We start from the raw sequence: 21,243 nt of genomic DNA, 5'->3' as shown, positions 1-21,243 counted from the left end.
CCAGAAACAGATGGAAACTGGACCTCAGGTTTCAGATCTTCTTCAAAGGACAGGAGGTGCTGAATTGAAAAGTGTTAGATTTAGAAAACCTGTGATCAGTTAAGTGGATGAGGAAAATGATGAAGGGGAAGTGTTGTCATATAATGAAAGGAAAATAGAAAAATTAGTGATTTTCTTACAAGTTTATCCATGATAAAAAGCACCTAAATAAATGCATGTATTAAGATGCGTATATGTGTTATATGTCATGGTATTTAGGCCAAGTTAATTGACATGTAGGGTCATCTTAGTAATTTGAGGATGAAAGTAGTACTGGATATATAAGGATAGCAGCTCAAATTGGAATATTCTGGTTGGCAACTTTAAGTTAATGCAAAGTAGACACTCATTATTGAAAATATTTACAGGATGCACAGATACACTTTTATTTCATCATAAATACATAATAACATAAGTGAGGTTTCTGTGACGATTTAGGTTATTCTTGTGGCTTTTGGTCAGCACCTTGAAAGTGAGTTACACTGGTCTGGTACCTTTGATTGAGGGTTAGCATTCGACTGACATTGTATAGGAGTCATCTGGCGGTAACTTAAAACAGCAAACCAAAACCAACATGAACTTGAGTATTGCAGAAAACTGTGGCTTATTGAAGTTGCCCATTTGTTTGGTTTCAAAGCTTTGTTGTTTTGTCTTTTGATAAAACTCTTTTCTAAACTGTGACCCACAAAGCATTATTTTCCTGCATTGTTCCTGTGGATTCAACTATGACAGTTTATCTACTGCAGGACTTCTCAGAGCCTTTGACAGTACTAGCATACCCTGTGACGTGACGCCTGTAAACTGAGATGTAGTATCTGATGTTGCCCAAGCTTATTTCGTTTTACCAGCTGCCCCTCCCACCCCCACCTTGCTCTTTTCCTTGATGGAATATCTACCATGGAAGATAGTTTGGGAAATGATACTCTAGCATCTTTATAGGTAGTTTTTCATGTACCATCACAGCAGTCCTGAGAAACAAGCAGTTTGGTTGCCCCTTTTTGGATGAGTGAGGAGCACCAGGGTTCAGGTTGGCACCAGGACCCAGGTCTCCTAATAGCTCACCAATCTTTTATCTCTCTGTCGAGGCTTTGGGTTCAGGTAGGAGGCACTTATCACATATGGCGGCTGGGGGGGGTTATGGGGCTGTGTGCTGATCTGAAGTTCCTCTGTCCTGTGGCTGGTCCTCAGGGCTCTGGGGTCTCCTGTAGAGGCCTTCCTAATTCTAGCACGTTGATAACGAGGGTGAGAGAGTTCGTTCTCGTGTGGTTTCTGTGAAGTAATGGCTTAGGCAGCCCCTCGCCCAGGTGTGCTTTAAGTAGGAAAGTTACCCAGATATTCAACTGTCGTTCACTTGTGTCTTGCTTCCTGATTTTCACCCCATGGTACATGTCATGTTTTGCTCTTTTTATAGAAAGAAATTCAAGCCATGAGTCAGTGCAGCCATCCCAACGTAGTGACCTATTACACCTCTTTTGTGGTAAAAGATGAACTTTGGCTGGTCATGAAATTACTAAGTGGAGGTAAGTGGATGTTGTCATTTTTGTTTGCTTGCTTGTTTTCTTTTTTTCCTTTTGTGCGAGTCAGCATATTGAATAAGACTTTAGATTTGATCCCCTTATTCCCGTATTTAAACGTTTTCTTGGTTTATTATTTGCCTGGAGAGTAAAGTCTGGATTTCTTCACATTGATATTCAAAGCCTTTCATAATTCAGCTTAACTTGTAGAATAACTTGTGTCCTCTTTTACCCCAGCCTTCTAGGTGTGGGTGAGACTCCCCGAATGCCTTCTGCCCTCTGATGTCTCTGTGCTGCTCCTTAGCCCCAGATGTCTGTCTATCCTTCTCCACGTGCTCAAGTCCTGAAAGTCCCCATCCTCTCTGTAGCCACCCCTTACTCTCTTCAGAAAAGTTAACCAATCCTTCCTCTTTAAAGCCTTCATTCTTAACATTATTCAAGTCTTTAACACATTGTAATATAATGAGTTATTTCAGTGCAGTTTACTAAAGATCCGTGGTGATGGAAATGTTCTGCGGCTGTGCTATCCAGTTTCTACTAGTGGCTCTTAAACATTTGACATGTGGCTAGTGTTACCCAGGGACTGAATTTCTATTCAATTTTAATTAGCTTACATTTAAATAACCTCAGGTGGCCGGTGGCCTATGGTACTGGACAGTGTAGTTTTAGATTGTGGATTTCATGAAGAAAGCATGTGGGAAGGTGAAGGAACTTTGCCTCTCTAGCCTCAGATCACTGAAGTTAAAAAAGCCATGGGGGGGCTTCCCTGGTGGCGCAGTGGTTGAGAGTCTGCCTGCCAGTGCAGGGGACACGGGTTCGAGCCCTGGTCTGGGAGGATCCCACATGCCGCAGAGCAACTGGCCCGTGAGCCACAACTACTGAGCCTGCGCGTCTGGAGCCTGTGCTCCGCAACAGGAGAGGCCGCGATAGTGGGAGACCCGCACACCGCGATGAAGAGTGGCCTCCACTTGCCACAACTAGAGAAAGCCCTCGCACAGAAACGAAGACCCAGCACAGCCAAAAATAAAAATAAATAAATTAATTAATTAAAATTATTTAAAAAAAAAGCCATGGTCAATTAAATTTATAAGACACTTTCCCATTCCTGTATTTTATCTCTTTTAATCTTTTAACGTCACTCTTTGATAAGGGAGGATAACGATAACGGTTAATTTTCTTGAACACTTCCTCCGTGGCTGGATCCTGTGCCAGGCGATTTACTGACTTTATTTCATTGTAATCTGGACAACACCATTGCATGGCAGGTGCCATGATCCCTGTGTTTCAGAAAGGGCACCGGAGCTCAAGAGAGTTAGGCTGCTTGCCCAAGGCCACACACGCCGTGCCTGTTAGTGCTGGGATCTGTACACGTAAAAGCTACCCTGCGCCACAAGTATCATCACCTTCATTTTACAGACCCGAAAACTGGAGCTGAGAAAGCCCGAGGGATTCCTTCCTAATACCCAGCATCCCCATACCTCTCATGTGTTCTCTCTGCAGGGCGTGCCTCCCTGTATATCCATCTTACCGAGACGTGAAGTATGGTTAGGAGTAGAGGAGAACATTTGGTGGTACCTGGACGAAGCCGGAACTGACGGTGCAGAGTTTATTTGGTGGAGCCCATTTTTATCTGCAGACCCAGTTCAGCTAAGGCTGAATCAAGGCAGCATCACAACTTTTAATTTTTTTTTTTAGAGAAACTGTCTTGGATCCAGCAGAGGCCCTGCAATGAGATGACGAAGGCATTGTAGTTGCCTTGGGTCTGCTTGTGTAGGTCTCGGTAGGGAGCCTGGGAGAGCTTAGTCCGGTTCTGTTCCCAGTCTTGTCAGTCCTATTAGTTATTGTTTCCTTGACTGCTGACTCTGGCTTTTAATTAAAAAGGAAAAGAAAAATGGAAGGAAAAAGGAAGCCCGTTGGCGCCTACTGCAACGCTGAGTATCAGGACTGCTTCTTGGTTCTGCTGAGGATGGTGCTTTATTGATAAGATGATCTGAACCTGGTCTCTTCTTGTAGGGGGGTCCACTAACTGAGGAAACAAGAAATTCTGGTGACCTGGGGCCCTGTGGATTTTAATTCCTCTCTTTATTTTTATCCCAATTAACCTTTTATAAGCTTGAGAATATCCCCTCTGCCCTTTCCTAAGGACTGGATAGAAAATTTCATTGTCTTTTTAAAAGAATCCAATTTAGTCTCCCCATGGCCCTAGGTAAGAGGAACAGGTTTCCACAGGTAAGGGGACTGTGGGCAGATGTAGCCTGTGGCTCATTTTGCTTTCAGCAGGCCAGAAATGCATGCGTGCCTGGTATGGTATATCCTTAAAAGAAAAAAATTAAAATGTTTTTGGAAGTATCGTTTTCTAAATGATCCCCAAATCCAAGAGTCAGTGAATAAAGAGATGTTTTGTTTCTCCCTGAGGGGAAAGATGTGCATTTGTTTTCTTCTATATTATTTTATTACATCAAATCTCTTACTGAGTGGCAGGTGGCTATCCTGGTGTAGTAATATCTGATGGGAAACTCAGTCCTCTTAGTTAAATCAGGGAGAGCCTGGAGCCAAATTCAGGTCCTGAGACAGGCTGTTTGGTAACTCTTCAGAAGTGTTGAACCCCCAGGTAATTATGGCTCTTAAGGTGACCGGGAAGTTTGGAATATTAATTAACATGTGTTGAACCATGAATTCACAGTGCCAAGGACACTAATCTGTTTATAGTAACAAAATACTATGTATTTATTTCTTTATTATTAAACTCTGTACATCACCCCTCAAGTAAATGTAAGTGAAGATTGCCTAGAGTCACAGAAAGGAATCTTCTGGTTATAAGCAGGGGTCTAAAGGCAACAGACATTTTTTCTCTCCTCCTACCTGAGGTTAAGGAAAAACTGTGCTTCTTTCTCTCAGCAGTTCCCTGCTGTCTTTTCTCCAGGTCTCTTGTTCCTTTCTTTTTCAGTTTAGACATCCTGAACCCTCTTTTAATCTGTAACCAGTTGCATGTCTACAGAAAAGGGACTAACTGTAACCAATTGCATGTCTACGGAAAAGGGACTAACTGTGAAGTGGCCGTGAACAGTCTTCTGCTTCGTGACCCAGAATCCCTCTCATTAAGTTCAGCTGGATGTGTGCTTGCAAACTTGGATTTAGTGTTTTTCTGGTCACGGGCTACCATGCAATTGTTTGTGTGCCTTGGGAATATTTGTGTTAAATAAACAAATGAAAACTATACTTTGTTGTTCTCGTTTAGCTTTTTATTTTTTTAAGGATTTTTTAAAAAAATTATTTATTTATTTATTTATTTGTGGCTGCGTCGGGTCTTAGCTGCGGCACACGGGATCTTTGTTGAGGCATGCCGGGTCTTCGTTGTGGCTTCTCTCTACTTGTGGCGTGTGGGCTTTCTCTTCTCTAGTTGTGGCGCGCAGGCTCCAGGGTGCGTGGGCTCTGTAGTTTGCGGCACACGGGCTCTCTCGTTGAGGTGCGCGAGCTCAGTAGTTGTGGCTCTCAGGCTTCGTTGCCCTGCGGCATGTGGGATCTCAGTTCCCTGACCAGGGATTGAACCCACGTCCCCTGCATTGTAAGGCGGATCCTTTACCACTGGACCACCAGGGAAGTCCGTCGTTTAGTTTTTTAAATAGGGAGGACTATTCTGGAAAGGTAACGAAGGTGCTTATACAGTTGTTCAATTCTTCTGTCTGTCCACTTAGGTTCAATGTTGGATATCATAAAATACATCATTAACCGAGGAGAACACAAGAACGGAGTTCTGGAAGAGGCAATAATAGCAACAATTCTTAAAGAGGTTTTGGAAGGCTTAGACTATCTACACAGAAATGGTCAGATTCACAGGTATGACCCCTGCAGAGATGTTTAAATTCAGCTGTTCATGTCTTTAGTCCTAGTTAGTAAAGAATACTAAGGAAACACACCTCACAGGTAGGTATTGACATATCTCTAACTTAGGTAGGTTAAACAGATGGGAAAAAAGTACTTAAGAACGAAACAAGAGAACAAGTTTTGATGAATTATTTTGGTATATTGGTTTATCTGCTTTCACTGAAATAAGAGTAGACTATAGAAAGTACTGTGGGGACTCAAAAAAAAAGTCCGTTTACATTTTATACTCATTTGAACTGGATAGCATCTCTAACTTTCTAATACAGGCGAGAGTGTTCCAAACATTTAATATGTTAATTATTTTTGACATGGTGGTGGAAGAGAAGGAGGGGAGGCACTGATTTCGTCTCTTTTGTGACATAAAATGCTAATTCTTTAAATAGCTAAACAGCATCGCATATGAGTGCCTGATGCTTCAAACGGGTTAGTGCTCCTTGGGCTCTTAGGAATTGTTGCAAGTAAATAACCATTTACCAGTAATATGAATATTGCAATTCCCTTGCCCTGAGCTATAAGTGAGCTATATGTTTAATGGTATCTACTATGTCTTTCAATAATTAGAAAAAATATTACTTTAGAAAGCAAACTTATAAATTGTAAATTGTCATTTTTCTTAAGTGTTAAGACTACTCAGCACAACTTCTATATAGTGAAGAAATACGTTACAGAGTATTGTAATTAGTATTTACCATCAGTATCTCCCCAGAGGAGAGACTGATCAAATCCACTGTTTCAGAGACTGAGGGGATTGATTGGAAACTGCATCACAGACACATTTAAGTGGAAGTAGAACAGCTTTACATAGACTGGGCTTTAGTTCTTGATAAAATGATAGTATTGTGTGTATATGGCCGTCTCTAACTCTGTAACATGAAATAATCTACTCATTATTGTTTTAATTAAATCTGGATAATGATATCACATAAACTATTTGTTACTAAAATCCTAATCATCCCCCAGGAGCAAACTATAAAATCACAATGTACCTTTGTAACTTTTAAAATCTGTGATATAATTTTAATATTTATAAAATAATAATTTTGGCAAACATCTCCATTGTATGATATGTATTAAAATCTCCCTGAGTGAATATAATGTCTGTACTCCACAATTAAATTTTCCTTTTTTTTTTTTTTTTTCTAATAGGGATTTGAAAGCTGGTAATATTCTTCTGGGTGAGGATGGCTCAGTACAAATAGCAGGTAAAGCTGACAAAGATAAAACATTCTTTACCTGTTTACAGAAGTGTTAGGGCTTCAAAGAATGTAGACTTGTTCCTAAGAAATGAACAAATTGCATGTAATCCGTGTTTTTAAATTGAAGTATAGTCGACATACAATATTACGTAAGTTACAGGTGTACAGTGTAGTGATTCACGATTTTTAAAGGTTATACTCCATTTATGGTTATTATAAAATATTGGATATATTCCCTATGTTGTACAGTGTATCCTTGTAGCTTATTTTATACATAGTAGTTTGTACCCCTTATACAGGCCCTCCCCCTTTCCCTCTTCCCATTGGTGACCACTAGTTTGTTCTCTATATCTGTGAGTCTGCTTCTTTTTAGTTATATTCACTAGTTTGTTTTATTTTTTAGATTCCACATATAAGTGATATCATACAGTATTTGTCTGTCTCTGTCTGACTTATTTCACTTAGCATAATACCCTCCAAGTCCATCCATGTTGTTGCAAATGGCAAAATTTCATTCTTTTTAGTGGCTGAGTAGTATTCCATTGTATGTACCACTGTATCTGGGCTACCCTATCATAGAATGTTTCGGTCTGAGGTATAACATGTTTTCCTGCTATTTTAGAATGTGGCCTTTTAATAAAGAACAATTTTACTTTTAATATTTTTATATTTTCTACCTTCCAGATTGAATAATGGTGATATTTATATAACTGTAAGAAGCACTTTTGAGAGTTTTTGGATGAGTTTGAAAGTTTAAAACCATTGTACACATTAATTTTAAACCTTTCATTTCTCAAGAGGTAGCTGAAAGAATTGTGAACTCTTAAAATCTAGGGCTTATTTTGCTCTTAAATCTGACCCTTCATGGAGATTCTTGACAGTTGATAGGCATGGCAAGGCAGTAAAGGTCAAACGAGTGAGAACATCAGACAGGAGCCTTCTATGTGCAGAACCTCTCGTTTTGTTAATGCTCCTAGAATAGCCTGAAAGGCCTGGTTTAAAATGTAGCCATGTTCATATCAACTCTTGTTTTACGCCCCCGTCTGGGAAGGTCTGTCTCAGCATCCTCTCAGCCATCATTGCTTTGGGCATTTTTGGCTGGACAGTCCTTCTCTGTACTGGACTGTCCCTGTCATCGCAGGGTGTTCAGCCTTCTGGCTTCCGGGCATTAAATATCACCAGCAGCACGTCCTGCCAACATCCTTGGTGTGAAGATCAGCCATCTAGCTTGTGTTGTTGAAGAAATGTTGAAGATGTTGAATCAGCCTAATCTGCTTGTATTTGAGTTGGAGTGGAAGAGTTCTACCTTCTAGCATAGGTTTAGGGTCTTTACATGTCTAGTTATTAGAACAAAGTTGATGGCAATTCTTGGTCCCACTCTTGTTTCTAGACAAATCTGAGGATCTGGGGTTATTACTAGAAATGTGAGAGTTCAGCAGAAAACAAACACACCCTCAACACAAAGGATAAGCCTTGAGTCATCTCTTTGTTTCATTGTTTGCCCCTCTCTTGGTACCAGAGGACCAGTCAGGTGATGCCCTGGCCTGTATGGCGAGCATGATGCTGACCTTAGGCTCTGTATTTAGTTAGGTACACTTACGGGGACCCTCACTGAGTTATTTTTTTAAAGAAGAGACAAGATGTCTTGAAAATACAAAAGGGAAACTGAGAATTTGTTTCAGATCAAATGTTTCTTCCCTAGGGAACTAATAATGGAAGTGTTATCTTGTATTAGTCCTCCCCTTTGAAAAGATAAATTTAGTCAAGTTCAAGACCGCTGGGGAGGCACTCCTTGTGTCAGTTAAGCACAAAGGCTTTGGAATCAAACAGGCCCAATTTACTACCCACTGTGCAACATGGGGCAAGTTATTGGATCTCTAAGCCTCAGTTTCCCCATCTGTGAGATGGTGATGATAATGCCTATCATTCAGGAAGACGTGGATTTCCTGTGCATCTGTTGAATCATAGGATTCAGGCCCCTGTAAGTGCAATGTGTTTTTGGGAGTTACAGAGTGTTCTAGGTAGAGAGGAGATGCCAGTTTGCAGTCGGGAGGTATTTCTATACAGGCATTTTTATTAAATTGTCTAAAAAGGTCCTAGAAGAAAGGACCTTAATCTTTAAAACTCCAGTGAAGGGCTTCCCTGGTGGCTCAGTGGTGAAGAATCTGCCTGCCAATGCAGCGGACACGGGTTCGAGCCCTGGCCCGGGAAGATCCCACATGCTGCGGAGCAACTAAGCCCGTGTGCCACAACTACTGAGCCTGTGCTCTAGAGCCTGCGAGCCACAACTACTGAAGCCCCCGTGCCACAACTACTGAAGCCCACGTGCCTAGAGCCCGTGCTCCGCAACAATAGAAGCCAGCACAATGAGAAGCCCGCATATTGCACCAAAGAGTAGCCCCTGCTCCCCACAACTAGAGAAAGCCACGCACAGCAACGAAGAACCAAAGCAGCCAAAAATAAATAAATTTATTAAAAAAAAAACTCCAGTGAATTGGTAATGAATTTTTAAAATTTTTTTTAAAAATATTTATTTATTTATTTAGGCTGCGCCAGGTCTTAGTTGCAGCATGTGGGATCTTTAGCTGTGGCATGTGGACTTCTTAGTTGCGGCATGCGTGCGGGATCTAGTTTCCCAACCAGGGATGGAACCAGGCCCCCTGCATTGGGAGTGTGGAGTCTTACCCGCTGGACCACCAGGGAAGTCCCTTTTTAAAATTAAAAAAGAATTTTTTGGTCGTGCCGCGTGGCATGCGGGATCTCAGTTCCCTGACCAGGGATCGAACCCGAGCCTCCCTGCAGTGGTAGTGCAGAGTCTTACCCACTGGACCACCAGGGAAGTCCCTGAATTTTTAATTTTAAAGAAATATACACATTTATACCTAATTTTGTACTCATAATTTTGTATTCTCTGTTTTACAGAGGATCTTCCAAATTGTATAAGCTTTATGTCCCATGAAGCCTGGATCCACCCTTGCTTACTGTTGTTGCATTAAGTAAATGAATGTGAGAAATGCTTAGTGTGACCCCCAAAATGGCAATAGACAGGAAAAGACAGTTTAAGCTTATTTATCGTGATAGCGAGAGATTGGGAACAACGGAGGTGTCCCAGTTAAAGATGGTATATGGTGTATCTTCACTATGGAAGACCTACCAATGGAGAATGAAAAGTTCTCTGTACACTGACATGAAAAAAAATCACCAGGCTACATGGTTAAGTGAACACAATAAGGTGAAATACAATGTATATAATATGCCACCTTTTGTGAAAGAAATGGGGAGAAATAAGAATATCTCTCTATATAAAGAAACATTAGAAGGATAATGGCAGTGGGAGCAGGGGTGGACTGCTTAGTATAGACCTTTTATAACATTTTGAATTTTGAACCATGTCGAAGTATGACCTAGTAAAACAAATGAAAAGAAATGACTCAACAAACTTAATGAACTCGCAGTAAGTCGGAGCCATTTTTAAACCTTTTATTATGGAAGTTATCAAACGTAGCCCAAAGTAGAGAAGAGTAGGAAGAATCCTCTGGTACCCATCACCTGGCTTTTGTCCTCATCAGTCTTTGGCCGATTCTTGATTCACCTCTCTTTCCCCTCCTTGCTCTGGAGGCTTTTATCATTATTGATGCTGACTTTTGTTCTTGAGTCATCTAAGTTAGTGCCTTATGTATGCGTATCTTGTCCTTCCTCTAGAGAGTGGCCTTTATCCCACAGGCTAGGGGCATTATGAAGAAAAGACTTCAACTAAACAACTGAAAGCTTCAAACCGTCCAGCATCAGATAGTCTAGCTGTTAAGAAGATAATCTCTGAGATCAACTGGCTTGGTTGAAATTCCCAGGTTACCACTCAAGCTCTTGGGACCTTGGTCAGGTGGCTCAACGTCTTAAAGACTCAGTTTCCTTAAAGGGAGATACAGGTATAACCCACTTCATCTTTTTTTGTGAAATCAAATGAGGCTCTTCGTATCTAGCAGTCTTATAACGGTGGCTGGCACATTATAGACACACAGAAAATAGCAGCAGCTGCTACTGCTAATCCTATTACTGCTACTGTTTCTACTGTTACTACTGCTACTACTGTTACTCCAACTGACAGGATTGCACCGACCCCCTCTCGCACTGCCTGGAGGTCATATGTACCTCACATTTGTCTTGCGGGAGGTTCAGCTCTGAGGGGCTTTATGAGTTATAAAAAGGGGATGCTTATTAATTATGGAACTTGGAAGCTAACTTGTCATTAATCTTGCTCTAAGCTGATAAAAAAGCACAGCTAATTTCCTCTGTTTTGTGATGAAATGATCATTTCTCACTAAAAGGGTCAAAACAGCAGTGAACTGCCTTTGAAATGCAGAGGCAGGTCAGCCCCTGTCTTATTCTACCATCTGCTACTCTGCCAGTTACTCCGTCCCGTTATTCTTGTCAGAGTACCGACCCGAGCTCCTTCTCTGGGCCTTCAGAAGCACATTGTCCTTTTCTTTTTTCTCACTTGGGATCCCCCGAGGTAAGATTTCCTGACTTTTTCTCTCCCTCTCAGGTCTGTGGGTTTTTTCCTCACCCTGGGTGGTGGTGTTGAGTATAAGCAGCTGGTGGGTGCGATGTTCGGCTCCTGGGTTCGGAAGGGCCCGTGCAGGAAGCCACCGCTTGGGTTGTCATGAGGATTAAATGAGTCAGTGTCTGTGGTGCTTAGGACAACGCCTGGCACGTGGTGAGGACTTTGTAGACAACCGTTCCGGGCTTTCCTTGGTGTCCTTTTTGTGTGTGCGACTTCGTGCTTGTGTAATGACGTTACCCGGAAGCCTCACTTCCCGGTGAGTAATGGTCGGCTCTCAGGCATGTTAAGTGTGCACTTTCTGTTGATACATCTCTGGAGCCATTATAGCTTTTCTAGAATTCACAGTGAATGTTCTCCGTGTCCTCTAACCTGAGCATAACGTTGAGTTTATACAGTATTTAACATATTTTTGTGTGGTTTTAACTCTAAAATAAGATTATTGCCTTAAAAAAAACCAAAAACATTTGTAATGGTTTCTTGGAAGAGCTGGATGCTGCTGGTCTCCCCACGTTACAGGAGTTTGACTTTCTTGGTCAGGCAGTGGGTCACTGCCTGAAAAACTCGGACCAGGGGTCCTCAGGTCTTTTGCTGGCATCTTGGGTGGGTGAAGTGTAGGGGAGGAGGGTGGGAGAGTTGAAAGCAGAGACTCACAGCAACAGCAGAGCTAGACCGTCTCTTTGTGGCTGTTATATTTGGACAAATAATCCACTGCTTTTACTCAGATTATTTGTACTCTCTTCCCTTCACATCTTTACGCTCTCTAGGCTCTGTTTTTTGAAATATGAGTTAAACTGGGGAGAACTTTGCATTTATTTCTTTGAATGTAATGTTTGTTTACCTTGAGAGTATTAATACGAGTGTTCTTTTAAAAAGAGTTTTCTTGCTATTCTAATAGAAAACATAACATTTTTTATTAAAAAAAGATCACTCACTCTATAAGTATATATACACACACACATATATGTGCGCGTGCATGTGTGTGTATTCTCTTTCTCAGAACCTTTTATTAGAAAAGGGAACATTAAGGGGCCAGGTTCAGACCACTAGAAACTCTTGCCTTATTATACAGCCAAAAAGTGTGGTGAATAACGCTGGTATGCTTGGTTCTATTTCCAGCAGTTCCAATCCCATGGGTATTATATATATTTTTATTGAGTGTGGCTGTAAAGTCAGTACCTAACGTGTATCGAGTGTTTCCTGTGTGCCAGGCCTGGTTCCGTGTGCTGAGCGCACTGTGACTCATTCAGCCTCACCACAGCCCCGTGGGGAGGTGCTCTTATTATGCCTACTTTACGTGCTAGAAGCTAAGATACAGAGAAGGGAAGTAAGTGGCCCGGGTCACGTGTAGAATAAGTGGTGGAGTCAGGCTTCAGCTTTGGGCAGTTTGGCTCCAGAGCCTGTGACGCCGCATCTGTGGGTTTTCTGGGAAGACAACCCTAAATCTGGATTTGAGTGATCTCAGTTTTTGGTGGAAGACCAACAGCAATCACTAGCGCTTCTCCATCTCTGCGAATTGATTCTGTTTGGGGCTAAGGAAGATATTCAGCACCTTTTCCCTCCTTGCTCACAGCATCACTGGTAGGGTTTTAGGGGATGGGAGAAGCCATCATCTTAGGCATCATTTGGTGCAGGATTAAGCGTGGTAGTGACACAACACTCTTTTCAGACTAAAAAAACTTCAGGTTAAATGTAGTGAATTAAAACCTGAGGATTGCCTACTCAGGGTTTAAAAGAAAATGCTTTACTTCTTGTTAGATCTTCTGTGCTCAGAAAACCTGTGTGTGTGTATATGTGTGTGTGTGTGTGTGTGTGTGTGTGTGTGTGTGTGTGAGTGTGAGAGACTTCCTAATAATGAACTTGGAGAGGATGCCTTGGTAAGTGTAATAGATTTTGCTGCAATATGATAGAAGGAGTGGCTATTTGAATGTCATGCTTTTCCCACGGCCTAGCATTTTCTTTTCCAATTTGATGCTCTGTCATAAACTGTCAGGAAGAGCTTAGTGCTTTGTCTGGCAAGTGTCTAAGGCTGTTTGTCCAGAATTATGAGAGACGCTATTTTAAAACAGAAATTCATATAAAACAGGTCTCTTTGGGGTGGTCACTACAAATATATTTATCTTAGGATTTTAAAAAAATAATCACTACTCTTAATCTACTCTACTACGTGACTAATCTAATCTACTCTACTACTACTCTAAAAATGTTAATTTCAAAACGATTGATTTCTGAAGAACTTTCTAGAAACATACAACTGCATTATGTAAGGTAGATCTCATGCTCATTTTCACTTACTTTTGCCTTTTAGTTGTGTGTATGTGAGTGAATGTGAATTTCCCATTCCTAGTTTTTCACGACAGAAATAAAATCTGGTACTAGCTAACTATGGCAGCCTAGAAATTTAGAAAGTTACCATCACATCTATCTCAGTGTATCTGAGCCCATACAAATCAGCTTATGCCCTAGGTTTTTCACTGTCTAAGGCACATTGGTGTGACTTTGGGTAGCATCTCTGTTTTCTGGGAGGGAGATTTTTTCCTTAGTCAGCCTTCGAATACATTTTCAGCTTTAGTCAGCTTCTTGAATGCTGAAAACCCTGTGACTAAAACTTCTGCCAGGAAAACTTGCAACTAGACTTAACTTGCTTCCAGTATTCAGATATTATTCTCAAGGAGCCAGAGGAAAGTGCAAGGTGGTGGAGTTTTTATACCCATAGCTGCTGGGTTCTTTTGTGTTCCTTCTGTGTTCTTTGGCTTTGGTAAAGTGTACTTGGATGGGGGAGCGGAAAGGAATATTTCTCATGTTATAGGGAAGAGAGGCTGCTGCTTCAAGCAAGGTGGTTTGGGCTCCCTAGGTGCACCGGAGGCAGCCTCTGATTAGTATAGGAGAGCTCTGAAGCCCATGAGGCACTGGATCAGGAAAGGATGATGTCGCCATATTTAAGGGTGCTTTGGTCTAGAGCATGGGCTCTGACACCTGACTGCTGTGAGTCCAATCCTGGACCTGTAGCCAAGTTATTCAACTTCCCTGCGCTTCAGTTTCCACATCTGTGCAATGTGAAAATACCAGAGGGTTAAAGGAGTTAACGCACATTCCATTTTAGAATTAGTGAGCTCGTGTTGCTTTTGTATTGAAATGGGGTCGTGCCCTTTAATTATGCAAGGTGTCCTAAGATCACAGGGAGGCGGTTGGGAAGGTGAGGTTGAAGGCACCTCGTGTGACCGTGACCGCCTGCCGTATCATTTTGCTCTCCCTCTTTCTTTCTTCTTTCCATCAATTTCCTCAATATCACCGGAGTAAAGAATCTGCAATGCAAATCTGACCATCTGATTACCTGGCCTAAAGTTGAAAACTGTTGCTGGTGGAATAAAGCCCCGGTTCCCTAATGTGGCATATGAAGGCCCTGACTGTTTTTCCAGTCTCGTCCGCCAGTGCTTTCTCTTTACTTCTTGTGATCCCCCTTCTTTACCTGGCTCACTTCTTCTCCTTCCCGATTCAGTTCAAGGCGTTCTTTCCTTGAGAAAGCCCTTCCCATCCTTTCCTCTACCACCCCCATTCTTGCTGCATTAAGCACCTTACCCTGGTGGCTTGAAAGTGCCCTTAATACACTCCAACTAGATTGCCTATTACATGATAGTGAAATTGGGTCTCTACGTCCCCCTTTTCCCTCCAGACCGTATATCAAAACTTATCAGCGGTAGAAACCCCATGGTGTTCATCTCAACACTCCCTATTAGTGCCTGGCACGTGGCAGGTGTTCACGACCTTTTGGCCAATGTGATCTGAGTGGTCTCGCCAGGCTCTGCACCCATATGCATCCATCAGTGATAGGGGCGCTCGTGTCAGTCACAGCTGAAAGTTCAGACAAGCAAGAATATGTCACCTTAACAGAGAGGAAGGTGAAAATATTTAAAATATTTAGGCACATACACTAATGCACATTTTTAAGGCTGAAATAATTTTTTTTAAATATAATTCAATTTAGTAAATTTCTCCAAACTAGTCTCCAGAAAGTTATGAGATTTACATCAACTAATGCATCTAAACAATTCAGGATATAGTTTCATTTATAATAATAAGTGAATTATCATTCCACATGAAATGTCCATTTTATTAAGCCTGAAATAGTTTTTTAACAGACATGTTTCAGCTCTGATTTTAGGCAAGCTCTGCCTTAGCCAGCTAGCAATGAAATGATTAATTAAGCCAAGGAAGCGTGGAGCAAAAGCATGAATTTAAGAGACATTGGGCACACTCAGAAAATAGAGTACAGTGCAAATTAAAATCTTGGGGGGGGTATAAATTGCTTTATAGTGAACCAAAATATGTTTTGAGTTTCAGGAAGTTTGATAGTTATGTGAATTATGGTTTAACAAATTATGCCAAAATTCTCATTTATTCCTTTTTTGGGGGGGCTTTAAGTTAATAAAGACAACAAATTAATGTGGCTTCCTGAATTTCGGGATCTTGACAAACGGTACCATTTGGTGAACCCTCTGGTGTGAACCGCGTATACAATCAATTCTGGAAACTTAGTTTTCCTTTCCATTTGTATACCATCGGGGAGAAATACTTGGGGAGATTTTCAGCAGCTTCCCATCCTTTAACAGCTGGTAGCAGTTGTTTGAGCAGCAGTCGAAGGAAATCTTACTGGGTGAACTCAGTGGGGGAGGACCACTTTGCTCTGTATGCCCGCTGGAATCTTTCCTCAGCTGTGCACGTTCAGCTGCAAGGGGATGGGGTTGAGCTTCAAGGAAGAGTGCAGCAGGACCCTTCTCCCTCCGTCCGCCCTTCTCCCCTCCCCTGCCCCTTTCCTTTCCTCCCTTTCTCTCTCTTCCTCCCTTCCTTTCTGTCTTCAAGGGCCTGCACTGTCATTATTAAATTAAATTTCATGTATTACCACAAGCTGCTGAGGTCTGGGGAAAACAAGAGGTTTTTTTTTTTATTTTTAATTGAAGCTTAGTTGGTGTACAATATCATGTTAGTTTCAGGTGTACAACAAAGTGATTCAGTTATCCATATGTATGTACCTGTTTTTTTTTTTTTTCAGATTCTTTTCCCTTATAGGTTATTATAAAATATTGATAGGAGGTCCTTGTTGGTTATATATTTTATATATAGCAGTTTGTATATGTTAATCCCAAACTCCTAATTTATTCCTCCCCACACCCCCTTTCCCCTCTTGTCACCATAAGTTTGTTTTCTAAGTCTGCGGGCCTACTTCTGTTTTATATAAGTTCATTTGTATCATTTTTACAAGATTCCACGTATAAGTGATGTCATGATATTTGTCTTTGTCTAGCTTACTTCACTTAGTATGATAATCTCTAGGTGCATCCATGTTGCTGCAAATGACATTATTTCATTCTTTTTTATGGCTAAGAGTCCATTGAATACATACATATATATATATATATATATATATATATATATATATATATATATATATATATATACACACACACACACACACCACATCTTCTTTATCCATTCATCTGTCCATGGACACTTAGGTTACTTCCATGTCTTGGCTACGTAAATAGTGCTACAATGAACATTGGGGTGCATGTATCTTTTTGAATTATGCTTTTCTTTGGCTGTATGCCCAGAAGTGGGATTGCAAGATCTTACGGTAGATCTATTTTTAGTTTTTTAAGGAACCTCCATACTGTTCTCCCTAGTGGCTGCACCAGTTTACCTTCCCACCAGCAGTGTAGGAGGGTTCCTTTTTCTCCACACCCTCTCCAGAGTTTTTAGACTGAGAGCAGAGCAGTTCAACTCAGTTCTTTGCTGGGTCATTTTTATTGTTTTCATTGACTTTTTGTTTCCCAGAACCTTGAATTGTTCTAACAAAAATAGTCCTTCCCTCGTGAATAGGTGAACATTAGGTGTTTGGGTTCAATGCCTCTGGGGTGGTTAGTTGACAGATATTTATTGAACATTTACTATGTTCCAGGCACAGTCTCTGAGCTGATCTGTCGTCAGCAATGGAGACTTCGTGTCTGCTGTCCTGGAGTTTACAGCTCAGGTGAAACAGACAGCTATCAGCAATTTGCTATGACATTTAATTTCAAAAATTTGTATGTGGAGAGAAATGCATATACCCGAGGAATTTAAGTTAGCCACTCTAGGTCCAGTTTAATATGTTGTCCTGGGAATAAATCTTAAATATGTATTGTAGATATGAGTAATTTGGGACTAGGCATTTTTGATCAATAACATCTCATAAGTTACTGCTGTATCATATGTAGATTAGAGATTTTTAGGAAATTTAAATAGATTTAACATGTATTTACACTCTATGTAATATAATTTTTTTTTTCTTAAACTTTTGGATTTATTTATTTATTTATTATTTATGGCTGTGTTGGGTCTTCATTTCTGTGCGAGGGCGTTCTCTAGTTGTGGCAAGTGGGGGCCACTCTTCATCGCAGTGTGCGGGCCTCTCACTATCGCGGCCTCTCTTGTTGCGGAGCACAGGCTCCAGATGCGCAGGCTCAGTAGTTGTGGCTCACGGGCCTAGTTGCTCCGCGGCATGTGGGATCTTCCCAGACCAGGGCTCGAACCCGTGTCCCCTGCATTGGCAGGCAGATCCTCAACCACTGTGCCACCAGGGAAGCCCCGTATGTAATATAATTTAACACTTGATTTTGCAGAGTACACTTGAGAACACAGTAGCCAAGGATTATCTAGCCCCCAGGTCACTAACTTACCCTGTGCCCTCCCTCAAGTTCTTTGCTGACCATGTATCACCTATAAAGTGAGGCTCTTAGGCTCTCAAGTTTCCTTTCAGCTCTAAAAATTGTATAACTGCAGTACAGAAAAGCTCTGTAATCCCCATGCCCCCCAACAAACTGCCCTCCTCACAGTCTTCCCTGCTTCTTTTAATGACAGCTCTATCCTCCTATGTAATAGGGCAGAAGTCTAGTGTTCCTGACCCTTCTTCTCTTATACCCCATGTCCTGTCCAATTTGTCAGCAAATGCTATGGTCAACCACACCTCCCCACCTCCCCTGCAGTCATCCTGGTCCAAGCCACCATCATCTCTTCCCTGGATTATTACCGTAGCCTCCTAAGAGGTCCCCTTCTGTCCTTGTCCCTGTGTGCTCAGCTGTTTACACGGCATCCAGAGTGATGCTGTTAAAGTAAGCCAGCTTGTATCATGGCTTTACTCAAAACCTTGTAATGCCTTTCCACCTCAGTCAAAGTCCTAATGGTGGCCTACTGGGCCTTACAAGATCTAGCTCCTCATTATCTTGTTGACCTCATTTCCTAGTCCTTCCTCTCCCTCACTTTCCTCCAGTCAAACTGGCCTCCTTGCCACTCATGCTCCTGTCTCATGTCCTTTGCATGGGTTGTTCCCTCTATCTGGAATGCTCTACTCATTACCTCACATGTCCCATCAGTGAGGCTTCCATGGATGGCATCCTATGGTGAATTGCAGCGCCTCTGCCCCATACTCTCCATCCCCTGATCTTTTTATCTTTATTGTACACATTAATGTATTCTACATTAGTGGTTCTCAAGGTGTGATTCCAAATCGCAGTATCAGCATCACCATAGGAGCTTGATAAAAATGCAAATTCCTGTCCTCTTCCATCCCTAGTTTCTGCTTAGTCAGAAACTCTGGAGGTGGGGTCCAGCAGTCCGTATTTTAAGAAGCCCTCTCATGATTCTGATGCACACTGAAGTCTGGGAACCACTGCTGTCTATTGTGCTTCATAATTTTATTACCTGTGTTTATCTCTCCTCCCCACCCCTGCCCCAACTTAAAGTCAGCTCCATGAAGGCAGGAGTTTCTGTTCTATAGTGCTAGAGTTTAGAATGGAAATGGTACTTAGTAAGAGCTCAGTAAATAGTGGTTGAATGAATGAATGAACATGTGACTATGTAGTAAATTTAAATTAAAAGAAAACTGAGCAATAGAGTTTAATGTATGTTCCTCATATTTTAGTGACTCTCCTCAGTGTTAGGAGTTTTAAATGTGAGGTTTTCTTTATCACAGATTTAAAAATCTGCAGATTCTTCGAAGATTGCGTTATCCCCGACTAATCCTTCTTGAAACTTTGTGAAAATGATGTGAATTGTTGCTTTAAATACTTGTGGCAACTGGAATTGTGCTATTTTAATCATCTCCCGTAGGGACCATCTCTTTAAAAGTGTACAGATAGGTCATTCTGGTTTATTGGAAGCTTCTGATAGTCGAGCTAGTTGAGTGGAGATTTGTATGAAAAAGACCACCTGGAGGTATATGAATATTGCATTGGAAATTTAGACTCATTAATCTTTGATCTAAGTTGCTTGTGCCTGTCTTTGTGGGTATGGCCAGCCAGGAGCCCCCAGTGACTGCAGAGCACGCCTTTGGCTTCGGAAATGATGATCCCTGTATAATATGCTTACCTAGTGTTCCCCTCACTTTGCTGTCAGTTCAGCAGAGTCGGTCTTACAGATGAGGGTACTGAGGACTGCTGAGTGATTGTGGCCTTGTTGGAGGTCATTCTGAAGGTCGTAAAAGCAGATCACTCCAGACCTCCCCAGACTTCACTTTTTATCCTTGGCTGACTTCCTCGCCATTAGGCTCCCTGCCCCCTCCCCCACCTGCTTCTTCACGCTGTGCCTTTTGACAGCTTGGCTGTCCCAGGGCTCAGTTTCTCAGCTGAAAAATAAGGAAGGTTGACAGGGTGTTTTCCGAGGATCTATCTTGCATCAGAGTGTTTCAGTGTCCCTTCATTAGCCTCACTCACTAAAGGCATTCTCAGTCCTATTTGAAAGCATTCACATCAGAGGGTGGTCTTGGGCATGGAGCAGAGAGTAAGCCAAGCATCTGTCCTGTGGCTACTTTCACCAAAGCATCTTTAAAAATATCCCTCCCACTCCCACTGGGGAGCCAGGGAGAATGAGTTTGTGACTTGGGGATCATCTGTGGTTTTCCTTTGCTCACTGTAATTATCATAGTTGATAGAAAGTTGACCACGAGTGGGCTCTTGGTTGTGTCTGTCTTTAGACTTGAGAAAGCTGGCTCTTGCCTGCACCTGCAGCACACCTGGTCTGGGTTTACTGCTCCAGCCTTCCTGGCCCCCCTTCCTTCTGCTGCTGCCCCGCCAAGTGTGGCCTCTGGCTCCATTTCTCCCCAGAGGTTCACCTGCTTTGGGCTTTGGGGAAGGGTTCAGCGACTCTGACATAGATGGGCAGATTATCGGTAGTTTGCCATTGTCTTAAACTAGTGTTCTCCTTCACGCTGGGGCTAATTGGCTGGATTAGTCAGCTGAACTGTGAGCCAAATGTGAATTGACACCAGCTACCACTTATTCTTCTTTTTGTCTCTTTTAAGCCCGTGTTGTCTTGATTGTGAGAATGGTTGAGGAATTGGGGAGGGCTGGCAGCTTGTGTAGCCTCCAAATTTTTACCAAGAATACCTCTGTTGAATTTTTAAAATAATTTGTCTGTGTCATTGTGGATTGATGTTGACTCCATGTACAAAGTACAAATAAGTGCTAAGAACTTTTCCTTTATAAGTAGAAATGTAGCACATTTGAAGGAAACCTGTTGATGGCAATTTCGAGAGTCTACCTACATGAAATACCAATCATGGGAAGGTTTGCTTCTTTGTGGGGTTTTTTTGTGTGTGTGCTTTGAAAGGTGAAACTCTAGCATTAGAGAATAAAAAGATGTCTTCTGATTTCTTCTTCTGCTGTCAGAAAAGGCTGTGCAATTGTTATTCTCTGATGTTTCAAACCCGGTCAGGACTGCCTTTCCCTCATTAATAGATGGGAAACATGGACTTGTACAGAGCAGCTAGAAGTGACTCCCTAGGGCCCAGGCTCTGGAAATATGGCAGATCCTATTTTCTGATCCTGAATGCCTTGGACACCATGCCACATGTGGGTGGGGCTGCAGCCTGTAGAACCAGACCAGACCATTGAGACCATTTGCTTACGAGAAGGAATAAATAGAATTGAAAACCAGGAGTCTGATTCAGGGAAAGAAGTTTGGGTGGAAAGCGAGGGTTTTCAGAAGACTCTCTTTGGTTCTATCTGGTCCCTCTTGGGGT

The 21,243-nt window shown here is 41.9% G+C and overlaps 1 protein-coding gene across 4 annotated transcripts in view; it reads left to right on the top strand.

Annotated features, from left to right (window-relative positions):
* The window catches only part of STK39 (serine/threonine kinase 39), a 304,504-nt gene that overhangs the window by 81,746 nt on the left and 201,515 nt on the right, over positions 1 to 21,243 (top strand). For all 4 annotated transcript variants that reach the window (XM_082465063.1, XM_082465065.1, XM_082465066.1 and 1 more), the window contains exons 3-5: positions 1,451 to 1,559; positions 5,249 to 5,390; positions 6,585 to 6,640. In XM_082465063.1, the coding sequence (XP_082321189.1) occupies positions 1,451 to 1,559; positions 5,249 to 5,390; positions 6,585 to 6,640 (307 nt within the window). The remainder of the gene's footprint in view (positions 1 to 1,450; positions 1,560 to 5,248; positions 5,391 to 6,584; positions 6,641 to 21,243) is intronic.

The sequence above is a fragment of the Balaenoptera physalus genome (assembly GCF_965194825.1).
Source record: "Balaenoptera physalus genome assembly, chromosome: 6".
In the NCBI taxonomy this organism is placed as follows: Eukaryota; Metazoa; Chordata; class Mammalia; order Artiodactyla; family Balaenopteridae; genus Balaenoptera; species Balaenoptera physalus.
This window is presented reverse-complemented; position numbering and strand designations above follow the sequence as displayed.